This window comes from Furipterus horrens, unplaced genomic scaffold (genome assembly GCF_987537825.1).
Source record: "Furipterus horrens unplaced genomic scaffold, mFurHor1.1.pri manual_scaffold_11, whole genome shotgun sequence".
Taxonomy (NCBI): Eukaryota; Metazoa; Chordata; class Mammalia; order Chiroptera; family Furipteridae; genus Furipterus; species Furipterus horrens.
Window position 1 is genome coordinate 77,158,501 of NW_028327181.1, and position 23,924 is coordinate 77,182,424.

A 23,924-nucleotide genomic window follows, 5' to 3' on the forward strand; every position below is an offset into this window, starting at 1 on the left:
TTGCACTGTCAGTTTCCAATCTTTGTTGATTGCAGCCCATATATGTTCAACATCCTCAGGTGTTCTGCTTGTTGCAGGCCTTCCAGAACATAGATCACTTTCAACAGACTCTTGACCATCTTTGAAGAGTTTCTGCCACACTTTTATAATATTTGCACTACACTCATTGCATCATTCCTGAAAGCCTTCTTAATTATCCAGATAGTTTCCATGGAGGAATGTTCAAGCTTAATGAAAAATTAGACACAGATTCGTTGCTCTACTCGCTCAGTCATTTTGAACGCGATGGCCACACAGTACCGCTCCCACTGACTAGTAAAGTGAAGTCATCATTGTTGATGCATGCGCAGTCCAGTCCACTCTCCTTGGCTGCCAGGTTACATCAATGTCACGCAATCTGTTCTCATTACAATAACAATGGATAGACTTTTCCCAGATAGACCATGTATACTTCTCCCATAGTTTCTTAATATTTGGTGTCTGAAATATGCATTTTTCCATATACTTCTTTTGCCAGGACTTTTTTTTAACCACATAAGCTCATAGTATCTATGTTAATCCAAGCTCAGAAGCAGAAAATGGGAGCCCTTTCCAAATTTACTCACCTTCATCATAATGTCTAAGGTAGTACCGTCACCATGCTTTAAGACAGTCAGATAGACCTATAAGAAAATACAGGAACAAAAAAGGAATCTGATTAAATGTATCTTGTCCTAAATATTCTAACATTAAGAAAAAGTCAGGAAGCAAGTTAAAAAAATTGTAAATAACTACATGTAGATGCTACATACAAATTGTGGCAAGGAGCTAAGAGCCCACATGAACCAGAAAGGTAGATGGCATGTTTTAAGTAACAGCACAGCACACCAGCTTTCTCAAGGGAATGTGCACTGATAGTCACCTTTCAGCACCATAATGTGAACTGAGAAACTTTAAAAAAGTGAGAAGCTGGCTACAAACTACCTACATGGAATATATTAAAATAGGGTCGAACATGACTTTTGGGTCAGTAGTTAGGTCACTTTAGTTACTATTAAATACATTCTACACTACATAGAATGATATCACCTAAAAATCAAGGTAATTCATTATGAAAACCTACAGGACTCCTCAGATCAGCAGAGAGAATCTGTTTCCCTTCCACATGGTCCTTAAACCGACGACGGGCTTCTTCTAATGTTGTCTTATGTCCTGCTTTTCCTAGTTTGCCCAGGACCAAGCCCCTCAGGAGTGCATCTAGATGACCTGATTGAGAAGTAAGAGAGACGAAAAACTACTTAAAAAGCCTATTTTTACAAATATGTCCCCTAGATATCTTATAATTGTGTTATACCATGTCTACAATCTTGAACAAATGGAATTCACTTACCACAGTACTTGAAAGAATGCCTGATTTAAATTTATCAAATCATAAGAGTGAAATGAAGAGCTAAACAGACTAGACAGGCAAATAAATCGCTCACTTTGTTTCTATTCCCAAATGCTAACTATCTTTATTTAAGTGTTCACTCCATCTAGGTAATTACACAGTAAAGGATTATGTGTGAAAGAACAGGCTTAGATCATGCAATTATAATGCAAAATTCAGAGAAAGGCCACACACAGAACTAATAAACTATATATAAGAAATAAAAATCTTAGATTGTTAAAAAATCAAAATCTGACGGATTTACTACTCCAAAGATATGCAAATGGCCAGTAAGGACATAAAAGATGTTCAACATCATTTGTTAATAGGGAAACGTAAATCAAAACCACAATGAGGTACCACTTCACACTCAACAGGATGGCTAGTATAAAAAGAGACAATAGCAAGTGTTGTCAGGGATGTGGAGAAATGAGAATCTGCATGCATTGCTGGTAGGAATGTAAAACACTGTGACCAGTGTAAAAAACAACCTGGCAATTCCTAAAAAGGTTAAACAGTTACCATAGGACCCAGCAATTCCACTCTTAAGTATATACCCAAGAGAAATTAAAATATATGTCCACACAAAAACTTGTATACAAATATTCATAGCAACACATTCATATTAGTCAAAAAGTGAAAATAATCCAATAGCTATCAACTGATAAACAAATGTGGTACTGTATATCCATACAATGGGATATTATTTCACCTACAAAAAGGAATGAAGTAATACATGAAGCATGAATGAACCTTGAAAACATGCTGAGTGAAAGAAGCCAGACATAAAAGGCCACAAAGGGTATGATTCCATTTATTTTCATCTATCTATGAGATAGAACCCTGACTGATGTGGCTCAGTGGGTTGTCCTGCAAAGTGGAAAGGTTGCCAGTTCAATTCTAGGTCAGGGCACATGCTTGGGGTACAGACCAGGTACGAGAGGCAACCTATCGATGTGCTTCTCTCGCACATTGATGTTTCTCTCCCTTTCTTTCTCCCTCCTTTCCCCTCTCTAAAAATAAATAAATAAAATCCTAAAAAAATAAAAATCCATGAGCTAGAAAGAACATTTAGTAGGTTTCCCGGGACTGGGTTTACCAGAGAATGGGAAGTGACTATCAATTGGTATGGAGTTTCTTATGAGGGTAAAAAAACTGTTCTGGAATTAAATGGTGGTAAAAGTTGTACAACCTCTGAACATACTAAAAAATACTGAACAGTATACTTTAAAGGGTGCATTTTATGGTATGTTTGTTATATCTCCAAAAAAAAATAACATTAACACACAAATCTGATGACTTGCAATAGTACAGTGGCCAAGTGAGTTGTGGTATATTCGTGTTCGCTTCAGCAACACATACACAGTAGTCCATCTCTATATTGTGGTTCACTTATTGCAGCCTCACTGTATTGCAGGATTTTAAAAAATATTATATTTAATTATTTATCGTGGATTTTTTGCTATATTGCAGGATTTTGCGGTACTACTGTATACGTATGTTGTTAAAGTTACATAGGTTTAAGAATGTAGAATAAATGTGAGGTTCCTACTTCGCGGGGAGCGGGGGGATGTTCTAGAATGTAAAACTGGAATGATACAGAGAAGATTAGCATGGCCCCTGCGCAAGGACGACATGCAAATTCATGAAGCATTCCATATTTTTGAATGTTCTAAAATGTCAAGGAAGTTGCTTGTATTTAACTGTGAACAAATAAAAATCGATCATTTTGCACTAAAAAAAGTTGTGGTATATTTATACAATGAAATACTACTCAGCAATAAAAAGGAATGAACAATCTGGGTCATATGGAGTGACAGAACCCAGATGTAAGAACAGAATAAATATGATGATTCCATTTATATAAAGTTCTAGAAGAGACAATATTAACCTAGGGTAAAAGAAGTCAGAATAGTGTTTGCCTCCCAGCACAAGAAAGGTCAGGAGGAAACACCACTTTTAGTTATTAGCAGATGGTAGAAAATAATCGTATTTATAGCTCTGAAGTCACCATTCTCAACCTTCTCTCACAGAGAACATATGTAGAAGGCCAAATAATGTCCTTAATTCAGAAAACTGGCCCCTGTGTCTCTCAACACCTTCACAAGTTGTATATAAAGTACTTCGTATTTATGGTAATAATAAATAAAATAATCCAAAATTCCCTATAGCTTTTCTTGACTATAAATGGGCCTTTGGAACTCATAAAAGACTTTTATTCCCACCATTTGCTTATGCACAAATCATATTTGGCGATGAATGCACATAACATACCACCACTGTTTTTATGTCAGTAACCCATGCAACTTCACAAGCAGACATAAAAGACCCAAGTCTTAATTTCTAGCTAGCTGAATACACGGTGACCTCTAGCAGATACAAAGATGATGCCACTGCCATTGTTAACCAAAGGTGAGTAAAAAAGGACCAGTTTCTGGCCAATTCTTTCCCCATTCAGTACATCCATTACCTTCTCCAGGTTTGGGGTCCCATCCTAGTCTCTCTCCTATAGGTGAAAAGATATCTTTCACAAACTCCTGGATTTCCTCATAGAAGTCTGTGTGGGACAAGAGAGTTGAGAGAATCCCCAGGTTACAGCTCAGGTCGCTCCATACAGTATAATTGGGCTCATTCACAAAAGCCTCCATGACTTTTAGAACCTCTACAGTGCTAATGATTCCAGCTCGAGCCTGGGATAGGAAAAAATATAAATTAATCTAGTCTTCAAGCAAAAACAAAACAAAAAACACAAGCATACATTTTTGGCATTATCTACTGCTAGTCATCCCTTTGGTTTAAAGGAAATGAGACGGCATAAGCTCAGAACACTAGACTTTCATAGAATAAAAATCCTATATGACAACATTACTTATTTCCTTTCTTTGCTATTTATAAAAGAGCCACTTAAAAAATTGCTAAAATTCCACCAGTTTGGAAAGAATTTTAAAAATAAAGAAAACAGTTAACTTTCGATTTCTAGTCAGTTTCAGGGGCCTTTTGTTTTTCTTTTGAAAATTTTCACACTTTAAGAAAAGTTGCAAAAATATTTGGGGCTTTGGTTTTTGACAGAGGCTCTTTCAAAACTGGGCCTGCAAACTGTGTCAACTTTAGCCTATCCTTTACTCATTTCTAAAAGAATGCATACTGGAAGGCACTACAAATTCAGTCCTTTCAGAATTAGCTAAGAGAGTCAGGAAAAAGAACTTCTGTTACAGCAGCCAACTGCACAAACACACCACTCTCCTGGGACAGGTCTCTTTCAGCAATGAGATCAGCAGATGTGAGGTTTTGTGCATCAATGCTAATCTGTGTTTATACAGACAAGGAATCCAAAACCAGTTACTGCAGGGCAGGGAAAACTTCAAGTCCAATTTAAAGGAACACTAAGAGGAATCTGACAATTTTATCACAAAGACATCTAGAAATTATCTAACCTATGTTGGCATCATAAAGATAACAATACTAATCACTGCTTTAAATCTCTTCTGGAACAAAACCAAATATAAATTAATTTTAAAGTTAATGGACTATTACACTTGAGTAGTAATGGGATGTTAAAAATTCTAGACTTTCCCAGCAAAGCACAGCCACTATTTTAGAAAAATATAAATCACTTCCAATCAATTAAGTATTTTTTAAAAATCACATCAGTAGGGAAGTTTCTTCAAGGCTTACATCTATTTCTATTGAAAAGAATTTCTGCGATACAAAAGATAGTTTAAGTACAGTGGTAAAAAGCTAGCTTAGGAGTATTGAAATGGGATTTGTTTCTGGCAAATTATATAGGTTCCATCTTGTCGTGTTAATTAATAATTAGTCATTTGCTCTAATCCCAAAGGCATTCAACCTTCAGGAAGAACTACAAATATATTCTTCTAATTATGTTTCACTTAGACACTCCAGGAAAAACAAAATCCTTTAATCAAAAAAATCCATCATACTACTTGAGAGAGGCTCACCAAGGAGAAGAGGTCATTCTGTAATCCAAGTCGATCCACAGGGGGCAGAGAAAGGTCACGAATGCCTGGTAATAAACTTTCCAGCATGGCCGAGCTATACTGGGTCCGATAAAACCCAACTGTTCCCAGGTTTAACTGAAAAGATATCCAGTAAGCATTATTAAACAGTTGCAGATATTTTTTAAGTCAATCTTTTGTAGGTGTGAAAGGAGCTCTGGCTTTACTATATCTGGATGAAAAACAACAAAGATCACATTTGCCAACAGGCATTAAAATGAAACAACACAAAGATAGAAATCAGTTATCAAAGATGAATGCAGAAGTAGGAGAAAACAGAAACCTGACATGGTAGGGGCCCAAGTGAAGGACAATAGAAAGAACATGATGAGGAGAGAAGAAATAATATGGGTAAGTGCCTATATAACCTCAGTAGATAGTTTTACAGAAAATATTTACTATAGTGGAATCTCTGAGGAAGACTAAGCCTTTACAAACATTGATCTATTAAGCCAGAGACTCAAGAGAATAACAACTGTCAGGTCCTATATTTTAAAGAATTACATGAACTTTAAAAAACAGTTCATATGATTTTTTAAAAGTTATTTTTATTTTGTCTTTTTTAAAGATTTTATTTATTTATTTTTAGAGAGAGGGGAAGGGAAGGAGAAAGGGAGAGAAAACATTAATGTGCAGTTGCCTCTTGCATGCCCCCAACCAGGGACCTGGCCCACAACCCAGGCATGTGCCCTGACTGGGAATCAAACTGGTGACCCTTTTTATCGCAGGCGGGTGCTCAGTCCACTGAGCCACGCCAGCCAGGACTCATGATTTTTGAAGTGAGATTATTAATGACTGTCATTCTCTGTAGGCTATTTACCAAAAATCAAAAATATCTGTGATACTATTTACATACAAAACATTTAAATAATAATAAGATATAAATATTTTACTGTTTACACATATACAGTAAAAAACATCTCACAATTCTAATATAACTATTATTGTATTGATTACCTTTATCTTTTACTGTAGGAATAACACCTTTATTTACCTAAATACTATCATAATATACATACTTTTTTCTCTTTTGTAAGCAAATGTTCATATTGCTATTTAACCTTTCAGATTATAATTTCAAATGGAAATATAGTATTCCACTGAGTGTATTTAAAAAATTAAAACAGAAGGAGAAATGGCTTTTTCAGAAAAGCACAAAAGTCCAGCCAATGTGTCATTCCTATTAGGAAGGTATAATCGGGAGAAAAGTTTATAGTAGATTCTTTCATTACAAAAAGTACAGAGTATAGGATAATTAAAAATAATATTTAGCAACTGTTATTTCTGTAAACTCGTTTTAAAAAACCAGCTGAACGAATTTCACATTTCAGTGACACAAACTGATCATTATACGTCTGCTCTCACTTGATTATAGTTGTATACATATGATGACAACACATCAATTGAAGTTAACATGTCATTACAACGACAGGATGGTATGAAATTGCGAGGCTACAAATGTTTTGGTTCATGTGACTTTACACAGTCTACTTATTTTTTTCTCTTTAATCTTATCCCTTTGTAACTGCTTATCTACCACTCTCTTACCTGACATAAAGGCAAATATCTAGACAATACCATTTGAAAACTGGCCCTAAATTTCACACAAGGAAATTTAAAATGTTTTTTTCTTTGCCAAGTCCTAGTCTAAACTGAAGCAGAATTTAGAACCAGCCATAAAATGCCTAAAAGAAGTGAGAGAAATAAATCAAGTTAAATAAGATAAAAATGGCCATGCCATTTTTGGACTCACCTTTACCCACTGGTCTGGTTTGACATTCTTCAAGACCACATTCATCTCTGGCTTATCCATTAGAATTTTCAGTTTGGCATGATTGGGATCTTCGCTAGTAGAGATTGTGATAGGAACCATCCACTGGGGACAGTCTTCTCCTTAAACAAAAGAACAAATAGAAAACTTGGAAAATATTTATCACTGTAAAAATTATAGGGCAAGGTTGAGAGACAGATCTGGTATTCCATGCACGGGCTTGAATACCAATAGCTCATTTTATTTTTTAATTTTTTTTTAAAAATCTTTACCCAAGGACACACTGAAAGAGAGAGAGGGAGTGAGAGGGAGGAAGAGGGAGGGAGGAGAGTGGGGGCGAAGACAAAGAGAGAGAGAGAGAGAGAGAGAGAGAGAGAGAGATCGGTTGCCTCTTTTATGTGCCCCAACCAGAGATGGAATCCAAAATCTAGGCATGTGCCCTGACTGGGAATCAAACCCACGACCCTTCAGTTTATGAAATGACACTCTAACCAACTGAGCCACCCTGACCAGGGCAATAGCTCATTTTTAATGGTACAAAAACTCTTTCAGGTGACCTGAATAATATTGGTGGCAAAGGAAGAGAGAATAACAAAATCACAATACAGTATTCCCTCACTTATCGCGGGTACTACGTTCTAGACTGCCCCCCACCCCGCAACGTAGGAACCTTACATTTATTCTATACTCTTAAACCTACGTAACTTTAACAACATATGTATACAGTACCGCAAAATCCCCCGATATAGCAAAAAATCTGTGATAAATAATTAAATATAATATTTTTAAAAATCCCGTGATACAGTGAGGTCACAATAATTGAACCGTGATATAGAGAGGGACTACTGTAATCTAATAATAATAATAAAAATAACAGTTTACTTACAGAATAAGAAATAACAAATAACAATGATTGTTTTCCCTTTACAGAGCAACAGAGACGGACTTTACTATTTTAAAGAAATTTTGAGTGGGTGAAAGCCCTTACGTAGCATTTAAAAACAAATACAGTAGTCCCTGATATCACTGTTCACTTATCATGGCCTCACTGTATTGCAGGATTTTTAAAAATATTATATTTAGTTATTTATCACGGATTTTTCGCTATATTGTGGGATTTTGCGGTACTGTATATGTATGTTGTTAAAAGTTACACAGGTTTAAGAGTGTAGAATAAATGTAGGTTCCTACTTCGCGGGGGGTGGGGGCGGCGGTGTGTCTAGAATGTATTACCCGCGATAAGTGAGGGAATACTGTAGTAAGATGCAGTCTTTCACAGGCATATAATACACTACTGAAACATGAGAGGGTTGGTTTTTATTTTTCTGACAGGATATATCCTGGGAACTGTTGGTCCCCATCATGAACAAGTCATATTTAAAAGCCAAAGCTTTTGTATCAGACAGCAAAATTGACTTTGCATTAAGATGCCAAACAAAAGATAGTCACTCCCCAATAGTACATTGAAGGGAATATTTTAACAAGTTATATATAGCTTTATGCTATCAGGCTAAGCCACAAAGTAAAATTTCCTCTTGACACTGGGATAGTTCAGGTTTTAACACTGCCCATATTGGTCACAGAGTATTAGAAAAACCTGCAAAACCTGTCAGTCCTACAATGCAGATTGCAGGTGTAAGGCAGAAAATGGCAACTGTGACACTTAGGGATTTATTTGGATAATATACCTGTCACTTTACTTATCACACATAATTATTAAGAGTAATTCTAAATGCTAAGGAAGGTTTTAAGGGTGGAAGGCTGTACCTCTTAACATTAGTAGGGTGCATCACATTTTGGTGGGTGAAACATGAAAAGGCATTGGTGACCCTGATATACCCCTCCCCCTGTTGAGGCCTGCTATTTTAAAGGAAGTAAAAAAGGTGTAGAAAAACCAGTTTATTTTTTGATTTTTCAATTAATCTTTAATTTTCTGAGTAAAAAAAATCTAATGACATGTACAAATATTGAAAAAAGCAGAGGTAAGTGGTATAAACTCATAGAATACAACTATTTTGTCTGAATTTCTACACTGTAACTCATTAGAGAATTAACTGAAGGTGACTTTTAGCAATTTACCTCACCTACCTATGCCTCAGCTCCCTCGTTTGTAAAGTGGAAATAATTTTACCTACCTAACAGGGTTGCTAAGAGTTTAAAGTAAGGGTCAGTTATAGTGCTTAGCACCATAATACATCTAAATAATCACTAGGCTTTGTTTGTTTGTTTCCATACTTATTATGCCCAAGAATTTAAAAAAATAATTAGCCACCCACAAATACATGTATCAAGTCTCCTTTTAGGATTAAGGCTAGAGATGTCACTTCTTGGGTGTTCCTATCCTTCTTCATACACTGAGACACATAATTTAAAAAATCTAAGAATATGACAACATTACAAATACTTCATGAATCTCCTTTCCTGATTTTCTGGATTTCATTTTTATTCCATTACCACTTCTTTGTTCTTATTTAATTATATCAAAAATATTTTAAAATGGATTATTATTTCCTATTAGTTGGAACACTACTGGTATGGTATCCAAATGCACTGACTAGCTGCCACTTATAGCCATTTGCTTACCAACATATGGTCCACTCGCACAGAACTTCCTTTGGGACAGCTTCAGTAATCTGTCATCTTCTACCTAAAGAAGCAAAACAGAGGCTATTATAGTATAAGATGTTTTTCTTTTTTGGAGGGAGCAATATTTCTGTGACAAAGGAGAAGGTAAAACCAGTATAATCAAATGTTTCATAAGTACATGAAATGCAATGGTGATGAAGATGATGATGCTACAGAATGGTGAAAATTCACTATTTCTTATTTAGACTTCAAAATAACGATAGCCTAAATAAAAGAGCAAGTTCTATGTAATATGAGCCTTGAGAAAAGATATGTAGCCAGATAGGAACTTTAAAGGATTAAAGTTTTCAAAGAGACACAACAATAAATAATACCACGGCAAGTTATTTTAGCATGTGGACTCATATTCAGAATTCAAATTTTTAGAATGACTGATAAACAATGAAAGAACACACACCTTGTTTTCAAAGGATGAGCTTTGCAATGAAACAAAAGAAGTGGGGGGAAAAGAACTGCAAAAAAACTAAAAAGCCAGAAGCAATAAAGTACATATTTAAAAAAATACTTCAACAAAATCCAGTCATTTGTTTCATTTATCATTAGTTACTACACCCCAGAACATTTTAAGTAACATAAGACATAACAAATTTAAGACATCAAAATTAAAATTGGCCAATGACCTTTATGGATAAATTGATTGACTACTGAAGATAGAACTGAAAAACTAAAAAACTTGAATGAGAAAGCAATGGCCACTTGGATGCCATGGAGAAACAACTAATGAAATTAAATTATACATCATTGATTAGTTATTATTACATTGATTTCCCTGAAAAAGTTGAAAGGTGAATTTTAAATTCATTCAGAAAAAAAGCAAAAATATTTAAATTTAGGAATTAAAAAGTGAGAAATTGATCAAAATATTTTATACACAGCTCTCCTATTTTTAAAAGAATTAAAGAATCATAGGGTTTTTATTGTAATGAAAATCGAGAATGAGTTTGACCATGTTTATGGTAAAAAAAAAAAATTATAACCTAATAGCTAATAGTAATTATTAAATAGTTTAATAGTTTTGAGGTGTCGATAGTTTTTGAAGGAAAAAAATTCACAGAGGTGAAAGGAACATCTTTATATGTTATTAATTCTTAAACAGTCAGATAAAATGAAAACCACTTGTCTATATAGAGTGTCAATGTCAAGTTTGATCAGACATCTCCTATGAAAGATTAGTCCAAAATGGAGAAGGAAGGCTGGAAAGAAACAGAATAGTCACAGCGGTAAGTCACTAAACTTATTGATATTCTTTTCCACAGAATATGATTAATTGCATTCCCTAGAACTGCCTTTTCAAATGCTTACAGCCAGTCTGAGAGGTTCTCCAGTGTGTGTACTTTATTATAAAATATAATTGTATTTAAGGTTAAGATGTGACTTTGGAAGGTTAACTTAAACTGTAATGTACCATGTAAAATTAGGTGTATTTTGAGAATACAAGGGCTGATTTAAATGTCACCCAGAATTCTTAGAGTACAGAGAAGCAAATTTGATACCACTGATTGAATTTCATTCAATCCAATATCAGACAAATTGAGGGATTTTTTTTGTAAGTTTACCTGTTCTGCTTCCACATAAATGAGGGGAAATCCCATTTGTTTGGTCCAGGTATTCATCACTGCTGCTATAGGTTTACCACTAGCACTTTCTAAACTTTCCCAAAGGTCCTCTAGAAGGTAAACACAAACAATGAAAATGTAAATGTTTATATTTTTATTTTCCTAAAAAGACCCAGAAATTTTATATAACTCTTGACACTGCATTGCTGACCACCTCTTTGGTTCTTTCACATTCAGGAAACAAACAGTGGACCAAATTAATGTTCCCCTTGTCTCCCCATTAAGTAACTCTATTACAAAAACTGGTCTTATAGTCTAAGATGTTCTTAATTGTTCCAATTTATTAAAAATTACAAATTATAATAAACAAAAAACAGGTAAGTTTGAACAGGAATAGAAACAAAAAAATGGGAATATAGTCAAGATCACTACTAAACAATCATTCACAAACATAAAATCGTTATACCCATTCAATTAGCAGAGTTAAAAAAAAGGCTAAGGATAGAGGACACATGTGTGGGAGTAATGAGCAATGAGGCTATAAAAGTAGGCAGGCCGAACTGCTGAGAACTCTGTATGGCTTACAAAGTACTGACTTTATCGTTTAAGGGAATGTGGCGCCCCACATTTAATTGGTAGGGTTATGCAATCAGATAATCACTTAAGAAAGGTAACCCTAGCTAGCCTAAGAATGAGAGATGCAATTGAAGAGAGTGGGACAAGCCAAGCACTGAGCTAATAGGCAACTGCAGAATCAGTGAAGAGAACAGAAGGCATGAATTAAGGTAAACGCAGTGAGAATAGAAAGAGGGCACTGCATGAAAACGATGGATGATAACTCAAATGTATTTGAACTGCCAACTATCTTACATAAACCAGAAAACAAACCAGGAAAAGGTACATGGTAGGCCTTGCTATTCAAATGTGGCCTATGAACTAGTAGCACTGGCTTCACCTGGGGGCCTCAGGCCTCACCCTAGACCTACTGTATTAGAAACATTTTAACAGACCCCACATGATTGTATGTCCATTACAGTTTAAGCAGCACAAGGACATAATCAATAAAATATAATTAAAAAAAAAGAAAAAGGCACAAGTTTCTTTCCTCACATTATATAGAGGCATACCTTGGAGATATTGCAGGTTCCGTTCCTGACCACCACAATAAAGCAAATATCTCAATAAAGTAGAGGCACAAAATTTTTTGTTTCCCAGTGCATATAAAAGTTATGTTTAAAATACACTATAATCTATTAAATGTGAAATAGCATTATGTCTAAAAATGTGCAGTTAAAAAATACTTTATCACTAATGGTGCTGACAGACTTGCTTAATGTAGCGTTGTCATAAACCTTCAATTTGTAAAAAACACAATATCTGCAAAGTGCAATAAAACAAGGTATGCCTGTATATGCATGCCAAAAAACCATAAAACTTGCAAGAGTACATTTTTCTGTAGTCCTTCTTTAAGAAACAGAATGCCTATTTCATAAACTAAGATGGAACTTTATGGGGGTCAGGAGGTGTTAAGGTTACATCATGTCCTTAACAGAGGAGATATTTTATTTTTAAATCACAGGTCACAAACAGGAACAGCCTATGGCCAGGACTCTGAACTTTTGTCATTATATTAGACACTAATGACATTACATAAATCTTGTTTTTTTAAAAACTATTTCTGTTCACTAAAGAACCCAAAACTATGACTATGGCTCTTTTTCAATATCCAATCAATTCTTAAGCCTCTATTCATTCTTTTGACTATGATAGCGAATAACCTATAACCCATCGTATGCTAAAAATTTTAAGACTTTACTTCACTGAAACTCTGCAGTTCCGTAAGTTCACTTCTAAAAATAGTTAATTTGCAGCTAATTTAATGGCCAATGATTAATTTAGGGCAATAAAACCAACAAATCACCAAAATGAACAAGCTCTGGCAAGGTAAACAGAACTGTTGGACTCTTTAAGTGGCAAAACACTGAGCTATGGAAAGCTGACTACTGAAGGATGACCAAATGGATGATGGGCCTTGACTTAACAAATGGCATCAAATAAGTCAACTTTATTTCCTGCCCATCACAAAGAAAGTTAAGCAGTTAGAAAAAAATTAAATGTCCCCTTCTCAATAGAATGCTAACACCTTGCATTTTTATCTCAAGCTACTAAAGATTACCTGTGGCAGCATTCTTTTGCTGGAACTTGGTTAAATACATGTTCATTCCTTTCTTAAAGTCCTGGGAAAACACAATTTTTTAAATCCAGGAGTCAGACCTCAGAATTTATAGTATGCTTACATATTAATACTCAAAAGCTACTTTAGTCAAATTCTTATCAGTTACTGAAATGCATACATCTACTGCCTTTTATTTAAGAATGCACATTCTGCCTTCTACTCTTAAGTTTTATACCAGCCTTCCACCCACTCCCAAACATATCTGTACATCATTCAGCTAAGGGATCACACAAGTCAGTATTAAAAAAAGTAATGAAGATAAGCTAGAGCCGTGTAACATCCTTTTAGATTCTAGAAAAAAAATTACTTAGGAACTTAATCTAAATAAAATCTGACAATTTTCCAAGCAAAATTCTATGATTTCACCACAAAAGAATGGAAGACTTTTAAAATTGCTTTCTTACCTTATCTCCAATGTAGTCGTGTAGCATTCGAATGACAGATGCACCTTTGCTATATGATATAGCGTCAAATATCTCATCAACTTCAGAAGGATGGCCCACATTAACCTGGATGACAGTGTGACAAAAAGTTATGGAAAATAAAAGGTTATGACAGGGACCAGACATTCTGTAATACCTAATTACATAAAAAGCTTTCTATCCTGACTGGTGTGGTTCAGTGGGTTGGGCATCATCCCGCAAACCGAAAGGTTGCCAGTTCAATCCTGCCTAGGTATTTGGCCAGACTTACGGTTAGTGGTGTGCAAGAGGCAACTGATCCATGTTTCACTTGTACATTGATATATCTCTCCCCTCTCTTTCTCTCTCCCTTTCCCCATCTCTAAAAATAAATAAATAAGCCCTGGCTGGTATGGCTTAGTGTACTGAGCACCTGCCTGCGAACCAGAAGGGCACCAGTTCGATTCCCCGTCAGGGCACGTGCCTGGATTGCAGGCCAGGTCCCCAGCTGGGGAAGTGCAAGAAGCAATCAATTAATGCATCTCTTTGCACATTGATGTTTCTCTTTCTCCTTCCCTTCCTCTCTCTCTAAAAAGTAAACTGCCCCTAAAAAATATACAAAATGGTTAAAAATAAGTAAATAAATAAAATTTAAAAAAGTTTCCTAGGAAAGCTCTTCTAACAAGTAAGATAATTTTCTGCCTTTAGCTCATTCATAATGTATAATGATGATCCTTAAAAAGAATACAGTAACATTAATAAAGTAGAATATAATAATCTCTTATGGTCCAGTCTTGGCTCTGCTTCACTGGGAGGCAAGTCACTACAGATCTGTTTATTGGTGGTGGTGGTGAGGGTGGGGAGAGAGACGAAAAACGTGCGTTTTCTTGCACTAGTTGTAATGGCTTACAATTATATAGGATCTTGGTTAAATAAGTCAAGGTAGACTATAAGTCTAGTTCTTCGGAGGCAAAATTTATAAATATAAACTAACTGAAATAACAAGCTGAGTAAAGAGAACTAAAATATATATAAAAACAGACAACAGTAAAAGAATATGTTCCAGAATTTTCTTGAAACAAACAATGGAATGAAAACATTCCCCTATGCATATTACCCAACAGGCATGGTTCTCCCATACTATTCAATAAAAATATACTTAGTGAATGCTTATGGGTACACAGTACTTGCCTCTACAGAGATCAATTTTTTAATTAAAAAAATATTTTTTAAAAGATTTATTTATGTATTTTTAGAGAGAAGGGAAGGAAGGGAGAAAGAGAGGGAGAGAAACATCGATGTGCGAGAGATACATTGATCAGCCGCCTCTTGCATGCCCCAAGTGGGAACCTGGCACACAACTGGGAACCTAACCAGTGATCTTTGGGTTAGCAGGCCAGTGCTCAATCCACTGAGCCACACCAGCCAGGGCAAAGAAAAAATTTTTTATACTGCCTACCTTAAGAACAGTTTTGCTAGATTTTCAAGACTGGAAATATAAACAAGTGAAATCACCCATGCAATTTTCAGAGTCCTAAGTACAATATCTCTATAACAAATTATTTCATTAAAAATGAGAGCAAATGGTTGAAATTATGGCTCACTTCAATAGGATGGCTGTTATCTAAAGCATCAAGCTCCTGGGCACGGGTATAATCAGCAGAAACAAACTGAGTCCAGATATCATACTCTGGGAAGCAGTGATCTACACACAGATATTCAATCCAGGATGCAAAACCTTCATTTAACCAAAGATGTGTCCACCATTCCTAAAAACAAAAAAGAAATAGGTGAAGAAAACAAAATGCTTATTATTACAGTAATTTGAAAAACTCACATATCCCTTAAACTATACTCTAAAACTTACAACTTAATGAACTAAAATTCAATTCAAAACAATTAGTAAATAACTCACATCTCTGAACAAAAGAGATGCCTAAAAGAGATTCCAAGGAAGACTGGTGATACTAGCATTATGCCTGAGGGACATTTCAAAACATTAACAAATAACATTTTACTACCAAAGGTAGAAAAGGAGGAAGGAGGGAAGAGTGGTGGGGAAGCCCTTATATAGAAAAGAAGAAGAGAGTGGATAAATGTAGGCTTTTTCCCTGTTATTTCCTATATTGTCATATAAATTTAGTTTAATAAAGATTTCTCTTAAAAAAACAAAACAAAACAACAACAACAACAAAAACCCAGAAAGCTTAAAGAGGACCAAGCAAGGAAAACTGGGAACTATTTCCATAATGACAGAGAAATCAGAGCTACAAAGAAAAGCAGTACTGCTAATATAAGGATTAGGTGAAATGAACAGAAATGCCATGACAGTAGGTAGTTCAGTAATGAATGGTATTGGAGAATTAATAGTGAGTGGACAAAAAACATAATGGGTCACGGATAAAATGACAGAAAAAGAAAACATTTTACAAAGAGGTTTCAATCTAATTTCCATTAAAGTTTATTAAACTCATAAAAAAGCAAGAAACATAAGAATCCCAAGATAAATGCCAAAGGACTAATGCAATGGTAAAAACAAAAAGGCATTTTAAAATTCTGAAAAGATAAAAAATTTTCAATATTGTGATTAATAGCTATTTGTCCAAGCGCTTTATACACTTATTTAACTAGTTGCTTCCATTAAGATAGCAGGTACAAAGCTAGTAATTCTTCAACTTATCTCTAAGCCCTTGAATTTCAGTCAGTAAAATAACTGGCATCTACTAACTAAAAAGTTGTTTAAAAACAATATAATACTAAAAGTTATTATTGGTGGATTCAAAATAAATCATAAAAACTAAGGTCTACTGAAAGCTGAGCAAAAAGAGAAAATGTTTGGTAGCAACACACTTGCTGCATTAAGTAGAAAATAACATTTCTGTACATATTTGAATACAGGTACTAGCATATTTAATTCCACATAAAATTATATTTCAAATAGATTTTTCACCCCTAAGTAAAATTTTAAACATCCAAAGCAAAAGGGAAGGGTTTGCTTTCAAGGGCTGCCTTCCTTTAGAAACTCTCTCAAATATGTCATAGTTGCTACATGTCTTACTTTCTTGCTTATTTCTGTGACATATGGTCTCAAATACGCCCAACCAACTGAGTTACACCAGTCAGGGCTTAAACAAGGATTTCAATGGGACAGTAGAAATTTTAATAAACTTTAAAGTATTTCTGCAGTTTCTTTGCTTTCACTTCTATCAAATTTCAACATAACATTTTAGGCAATGAAAAAAACTGACCCCTATGGAGTAGGGGGAGCAATGAGACAACTGTAACAGAAAAAACAGTAAGTCAAAAATTGAAAAAAACAAAAAACAAAAAGAAAGAAACCAAAAACCTGACCCCCTAAAAATATTTCAACCTAATAGAGTATCAGTGTATTATTTACCAGGTTACTTTTTGGCTAGTGAACTATATAATAAATGACTCAGAAAACTACAGTTGACCTGAAATCTCACTGCATGGAATCTCTCCACCTAAGAGGAATCTTATTCTCTCACCCAAATTAGCATCATGACTTTCCCCACTAGCAGGCAAATTCTAGAAGAGTTGAGGAAGTATCTTTTGTTGAAAAGAATATTGTCCACATGCTCTTGATCAACACAGTGATTATAAAACACTTTTCAATGTGGATCTTTTGAAATAATGTTTTTCTATCATTCAATTATTTTTGGCACAATGTTCCAGGCAACCCTGAAAAACTATGTAGCCAAAATAATGTGCAGCAGGATAAAGATAAATATATTTGAGCACTTAAAAATATTAAATACCATAGTAACAAGATTTCCAAACCATTGATGGGCGAGTTCATGTCCCACAACCAGAGCAACCCACTGGCGTGATGAAGAACAAGAATTTTTTGGATCAATAAGCAATGCAGTCTCCCTGTGTTAAAAAAAAAAAAAAAATTAAAACAATAAAAGTATTGTAATAAAAGCATGTACAAATAGGTAAGGGAGAGTCAAAGAGTAAATAAGATGGTCAAGTTAGGCTTTAGAGATGTCATTTCCTTAGCGTACAGAGGATCAAAAAAGTTCCAGAAAGATTCAAGACTATGTCAGGAAAATTCATACAACAGAAGATAAAGTTGTGACTCAAGTTGAATTATCAGTTTATTGATAGGACAGCTGCCTTAAATTTTAGAAAAACTTTGTCTAAAGGATTTAGAGATTATTGTGCTAGATAGACAGTTCTTCCATTAAAAGAACAGGAGTGCCCAGTGAGGGGGAAGATGCATTCCACAGTCCCCAAAAGAACACTGAGCAGGTTGTCTAAAACAGCTCATCGAAGAAGGCAAGTGAAAGTAGAAGGCAAAAACTTGTTTACAGACCCTGCTTCAAAAATTATACAACCCCACATATTTATATTGTGGTGAAAGACATGTAAAAACCTGGCTAGAAGACATTAAATCAGGGAAGGTTCTTCAAACTGGATAAATAACTATGTAACTACTGGAAGGAAGAGAAGGCACCAAAGTGAAAAACTGAGCCAAAAATATATCTAAAAATGTTACTAATGCCAGATGCTCATTTTAAAATCTTACACTCTCAGATACTAGCTCCAGAGGGTGTTCATCTGCATTCTTGAAATGTGCACAAAAGTGAGGGGAGGAAGGAAAACTTATGGTAGATCATAAAGCAGAAGATACTCAACTGTGATTAGTAGTGAAGCTCTTATGAAATCAGGGATTGAAAAGATAAGGCAGGGTAATGCATCATTAACATACCTATAAGTAACAAGGCCCCAGTTCTCCATGGCACCTTCATAAAATAAATATAAACATTTATTGATATATATACACACTTCTTCCTCAAAAATCACAAAATTCAAAAAAGTTATTACAATTCAGCAATAAAATGAAATTTACTTTACCAGCTGCAAAGTCTGCAATAGCAATGAGATCAATTTTAGGTAGAGGATAAGGAACATTGAAGTATTCCTTATAAAAAGGCAGGGTTTTAGCAGCAACCTATAAAAGTATAAACAAAAGAACCATCTGATAAATATTTTATTGTAATTCATATAGAAATCCACAAAGGAATCCTGTTGTAAACCAAAGTATCTCAAGTTACTAGAAACCAATCCCAAGGAGCCCTACCTCTAAACACTGCCTTAGTCCCAAGCTTTGTACATGTTGGCCAAACTTTAATCTAGTTATAGTTTGGTACGAAAAATACAATTACATATTTTCTCACTCACTCTCTGGATAAATAAATTCCACTCTAATATTCTCTTAATCATTATCCCATAAAATGTTAGTGCAACACCACGGTTGGTAGTCCCAAAATTCTATTACAAATAAAACCAAAGTAGCACAACAAATTTCAGATTAAATTATAAGTATTGTACTAATAATTGATCAGAAATGTAAATTCCCCAACCTGGAGTTATGGACTGTTGGAACAATCCTCTTCAAGTACATTTACCTCTAACGCAAATTTTCCTTGCTCTGCTTTGCCAACAGGGGTGTAAACACGAACACACACACCATCTTTTGACCTTGTTTCTACAAAGTCATATTCACCCACAACAAATGCCACCAGATATGTAGACATGACAGGTGTGCGGGCAAACTTCACTTCCACTACATTTTCATCATCAGGGTATGGTTTCCGATCAATTACATTCTTCAAGGGAAAAAAAAAAAGGAAACATTTAAACAGATTTGCATTAAATACAGAGCAAACATGAGCCCAAAACTGTAGGCTTTGTTGTCTCTCCTTTCCCCTTTCCAGAACTTGTCTATCCCAATTAATCCACTGCTTTTATGTTGTCAAGATCTTTACTATTAAGAAGGAAAGTGATCTGATCTCACGCATTCACACTAAGAAGTTAAGGACAAAGGTGTTAAAACTACTTAAGATTTGTGAGTAAATAGAAACAACTTTTCTGGAATTCCCATTTATGCCGTGACTGGGATATTTTAAGACAGACCTCAATACTTTTTAAGTGAAATAAGGATAGGAGACAATAATTACTAATAAAAAGAAAACGTAATTGTGGAATCTACATTTCAAAGAGTACAAATTCTAGATGTAGAGCATTCTCTGTACCAAGACTGGCTGTAAGCAAATTTGTGAAGAAATCTCCAGTTCACCTTTGGAGTCCCTAATTTCCCTTTGGTGTTCTCCTTTTTCCTATTCAGGCTCTCAGTTTCTTCAAGATCTCTCTATTCTTTCTTCCAAGGAAGACTTATTCAAGAACAGACCTGATAAATTCATACTAAATTGTAAATGAACATTTTAGTTATCCATATTAGCCTCCCCTCTAAGAATATTTGAGAAGAGAATGGCATTCTATCTATGAAATTCCTTCCCCCCATAAAGGAGGCAAAAGCCAGTTACTTTCAGGTGCAGTAGGCCCTTCCAAGTTCCCCAGATTCGTATTATAAGCTACAGGCTACTCTATGTCTTAAAGCAGTCCTAGACAATACACTTCAAGCGGTGAATGCTTACTCTATTTATGAATGATATCAATGAAATCAGTGATGGGAGCACATTTCTAAAATGCCATCATCCAAAAACCTAAATACACTTAATTATGTGGTTATATCTTTTGGTATTTAATAAGAAAATCAGATTGGGGGGGGTGGTAAACACAAAACAATATATAGATGATGTATTATAGAACGGCACACCTGAAACCAATATAATTTCATTAACCAATGTCACCTCAATAAATTCAATTTATAAAAAGGAAGTCAGCCCTGGCTGGTGTGGCTCAGTGGACTGAGTGCTGGCCTGCGAACCAAAGGGTCACCAGTTCGATTCCCAGTAAGAGCGCATGCCTGGGTTGCAGGGCAGGACCCCAGTTAGGGGCGCATGAGAAGCAACCACACATTGATGTTTCTCTCCCTCTATTTCTCCTCTCTTTTCCTCTCTCTATAAACAAACAAACAAACAAACAAATAAATAAAACCTTAAAAAATATTTAAAAATTAAAAAATAAAGTAAGTCAGAATTTTTACTTTCAGGTAATAATTATTAAACTCAACACGTATTTAGGTTTCTAAACTGATGATATAGTTTACAAGGAATTTCTCCCATGAGGTGGGAAACTTTCTAAATAAGGCAATTAAGAAAAAGAAGGCTTACTGTAACTAAAGAAAACTAACATTTGTGTTCTTATTATGTATCAAGCACTATGTTAGGGTTTCATGCTATCCCATCCAATCAGTAAACTAAATATGCTAAAAGCTTACTCAAAATTTCAATATACTTACAAGCACATACATACCATGTTTGATAAAGCTACTCTGTCTTTAGGAACAACCAATGAGATATCAAAAGTGGCTTTGATGGCAGGCTCATCCCAGCAAGGAAAAGCCCTCCGAGCATCAGTAGCCTAAAAACAAACAAACAAATAAATAAATAAATATATATATATCACGGAATTAATTTAACAGACTATTTCCCAAAGTGTCATCTCTTTCTGTCTTTATTTTTATCATTCATTTACTTGTTCAAATATTTACTTTCTACAGGCAACAAGCTAGGCACTGACCACAAAGAAACACAAGGCTTACTATCATTGCCTCACAGTAAGGAACTAGGTCTGCTATAGATCTTAACAATTTATAGCAATGATTTTCAACCAGTGTGCCACAAGAATTTTTAAAACATGCAATCTGCCCTGGCTGGTGTGGCTCAATGGATTGAGCAATAGCCTGCAAACCTACAGGATGCAGTTTTGATTCCCAGTCAGGGTGCATGCCTGGGTTGCGGGCTAGGTCCCTGGTCAATGTTTTTATTGCACATCGATGTTTTTCCTCATCTCTCTTTCCATCCCTTTCCCTCTCTAAAAACAAATAAATAAAATACTAAAACCCAACAAACAAACGTGCAATACCTATTTGGTCAGGGGTACTGACTTCTTTTCCCTTCCATTGTCAAATAAAGAAATGACAATAGTCAACACAACAATAGCCATCTGAATGAATCAAAATCAGCTCGGCAAAAAATAACATTTTTGGTGTGTCGCAGAATTTTAGTAATTAGTTTATGTGTGCCATGAGATGACAAAGGTTGAAAATCGTTGATTTAGTGTCAGAATAACTCAAAATTATAGTTTAATAAAGCACTTAAAAAATTTCATGCAAATGGCTTCATTAAAAATGTTAACACAGAGCATAGGAAGGTCAATAAGTACACTGTAAGAATTCAGAACTGGGAAAATATGGTAAGTTGCCTCTCTGGCTTTTATTTCAAAAATAAAAATATTTTCAGAATCTTTGATGTACTTTGTTCTTTATACGGAATGGTAGCAATGGGAATAAAGACAGACAGATGCTCTATCAATTCTCAGCAGGTCATCTGTTTAATGGTATTTTCATATACCACACATAAAACTGTCACTGCTTGACCTACTTAAAGAGACCTCATTCTTTCTTTAACAATAAAAACAGAACATACTTGTTAAAGCAAAATAAAGTTTAGTGGTTCAGTTATAAAAGGAAGAATTAAATAAAACAGAACAAAACAGAACTAATGACAATATTCTGTGTCATGAAAGAAATAACAAAATACACAGATGCAGAGGAAGCACATACTTCTGATAAAAGGGTTTCTCAGGAAAAATGTTAGATGGCTTAGTCCACTCTCAAAAAAAATTAAATTATAAATTCTGTTAAAGAATAAATAAGACATTTGAAAAGTGAGTATAAGAAAATTTAAATTAGTAGTACAGAAATGAATTTATACTAGAAAAAATGAAATGAATGACATGTGTAATAAGATTTAAAGATTTCTAAAATATTCAAAATACCAAGTGATAAAAGCAATCAGTCCTGGCTGGTGTGGTTCAGTGGATTTAGCGCTGGCCTGTGAACCAAAGGGTTACTGGTTTGAATCCCAGGCAAGGCACATGCCTGGGTTGCAGGCCAGGTCCCCAGTCAGGGGCATGAAGAGGCAACCACACATTTATGGTTCTCTCCCTCTCTTTCACCCTCCCTTCCCCTCGATCTAAAAACAAACAAACAAACAAACTCTTTAACAAAACAAACAAACAAAAACAAAACCCAAACCCTCCCCCAAATAGCAATCAAAGGCACATTTGCAGGATAGACACTAGAGCTACAGCTACTGTTAAGTGATGTTCCCAAAGAAGAGTTCAGGAAAACACACACACACACACACAATAAATTTTCAATACCTGAACTGCTTTTATAGTATGTACTGTTCTTAATTAAAATTATCCTTAGTATTTGACATCTGTGGCTTTTCCTACTAAATTAGTAATAATGTGGTTATACATATACATATAAATCATTCCCTAACCCACACTCCTAATTTCCTACCTCCGATAATGAAGATAATTAGCTGAATATAAAATAAAAATCTAAAATCATGAATATAATTATGGGCAAAGGCACCTAGCCTCAAATAGTCACACAAATAATAAAACAGACCTCTGTCAGAATATCTAATTTAAGACCATAATACTTCAGAAAAGAATAGCATACCTCAAACTGTGTGACAGCAGCATAGCGTACCTCTCCAGAAGGGGTAGTATATTTACTTCTATAGAAACCTTTCATTTTGTCATTCAGCTCTCCAACAAAATCTATCTTTAAGGTTCCTGTACCTGTGATTGAAGATAAATAAAAACCACTTTTAAGGAAATGTTAAGTACAAGTTATCAAAAATAATGCTCTTAAGACACTAATTTGGCTAGTATTTACAATGTTTAAATCAATCATCCCTTTCTCAAACACTCCTCTTGGCAACGTACAGTATTTATTATAGTACATGGCAGACTAATCCTAAACTAAACTCTAAAGTCGTGTTTAGGGTGGGTAACTGCTTAGGAAGTTCTTTATTAATTTAGTCTCAAATTACCACTACACAAAGATAAAAACAGGAAAAGAATGAACATTTATTATT

General features: G+C 34.8%; 1 protein-coding gene and 1 non-coding gene across 3 annotated transcripts in view; one reads left to right on the plus strand and one right to left on the minus strand.

Annotated features, from left to right (window-relative positions):
- The window catches only part of NPEPPS (aminopeptidase puromycin sensitive), a 72,066-nt gene that overhangs the window by 9,510 nt on the left and 38,632 nt on the right, over positions 1 to 23,924 (minus strand). For both annotated transcript variants that reach the window (XM_090257849.1, XM_090257850.1), the window contains 16 exons: positions 23,504 to 23,625; positions 21,280 to 21,387; positions 19,470 to 19,670; positions 18,916 to 19,012; positions 18,770 to 18,803; positions 17,814 to 17,928; positions 15,639 to 15,803; positions 14,038 to 14,142; positions 13,574 to 13,634; positions 11,398 to 11,507; positions 9,779 to 9,842; positions 7,178 to 7,317; positions 5,368 to 5,502; positions 3,879 to 4,098; positions 1,103 to 1,245; positions 606 to 662 (listed from right to left, as the gene is read on the minus strand). In XM_090257849.1, the coding sequence (XP_090113975.1) occupies positions 606 to 662; positions 1,103 to 1,245; positions 3,879 to 4,098; positions 5,368 to 5,502; positions 7,178 to 7,317; positions 9,779 to 9,842; positions 11,398 to 11,507; positions 13,574 to 13,634; positions 14,038 to 14,142; positions 15,639 to 15,803; positions 17,814 to 17,928; positions 18,770 to 18,803; positions 18,916 to 19,012; positions 19,470 to 19,670; positions 21,280 to 21,387; positions 23,504 to 23,625 (1,877 nt within the window). The remainder of the gene's footprint in view (positions 1 to 605; positions 663 to 1,102; positions 1,246 to 3,878; positions 4,099 to 5,367; positions 5,503 to 7,177; positions 7,318 to 9,778; positions 9,843 to 11,397; positions 11,508 to 13,573; positions 13,635 to 14,037; positions 14,143 to 15,638; positions 15,804 to 17,813; positions 17,929 to 18,769; positions 18,804 to 18,915; positions 19,013 to 19,469; positions 19,671 to 21,279; positions 21,388 to 23,503; positions 23,626 to 23,924) is intronic.
- Positions 2,968 to 3,073, plus strand: LOC149998337 (U6 spliceosomal RNA). The gene has a single exon (XR_016507378.1). It is a non-coding gene; the product is annotated as a U6 spliceosomal RNA (small nuclear RNA).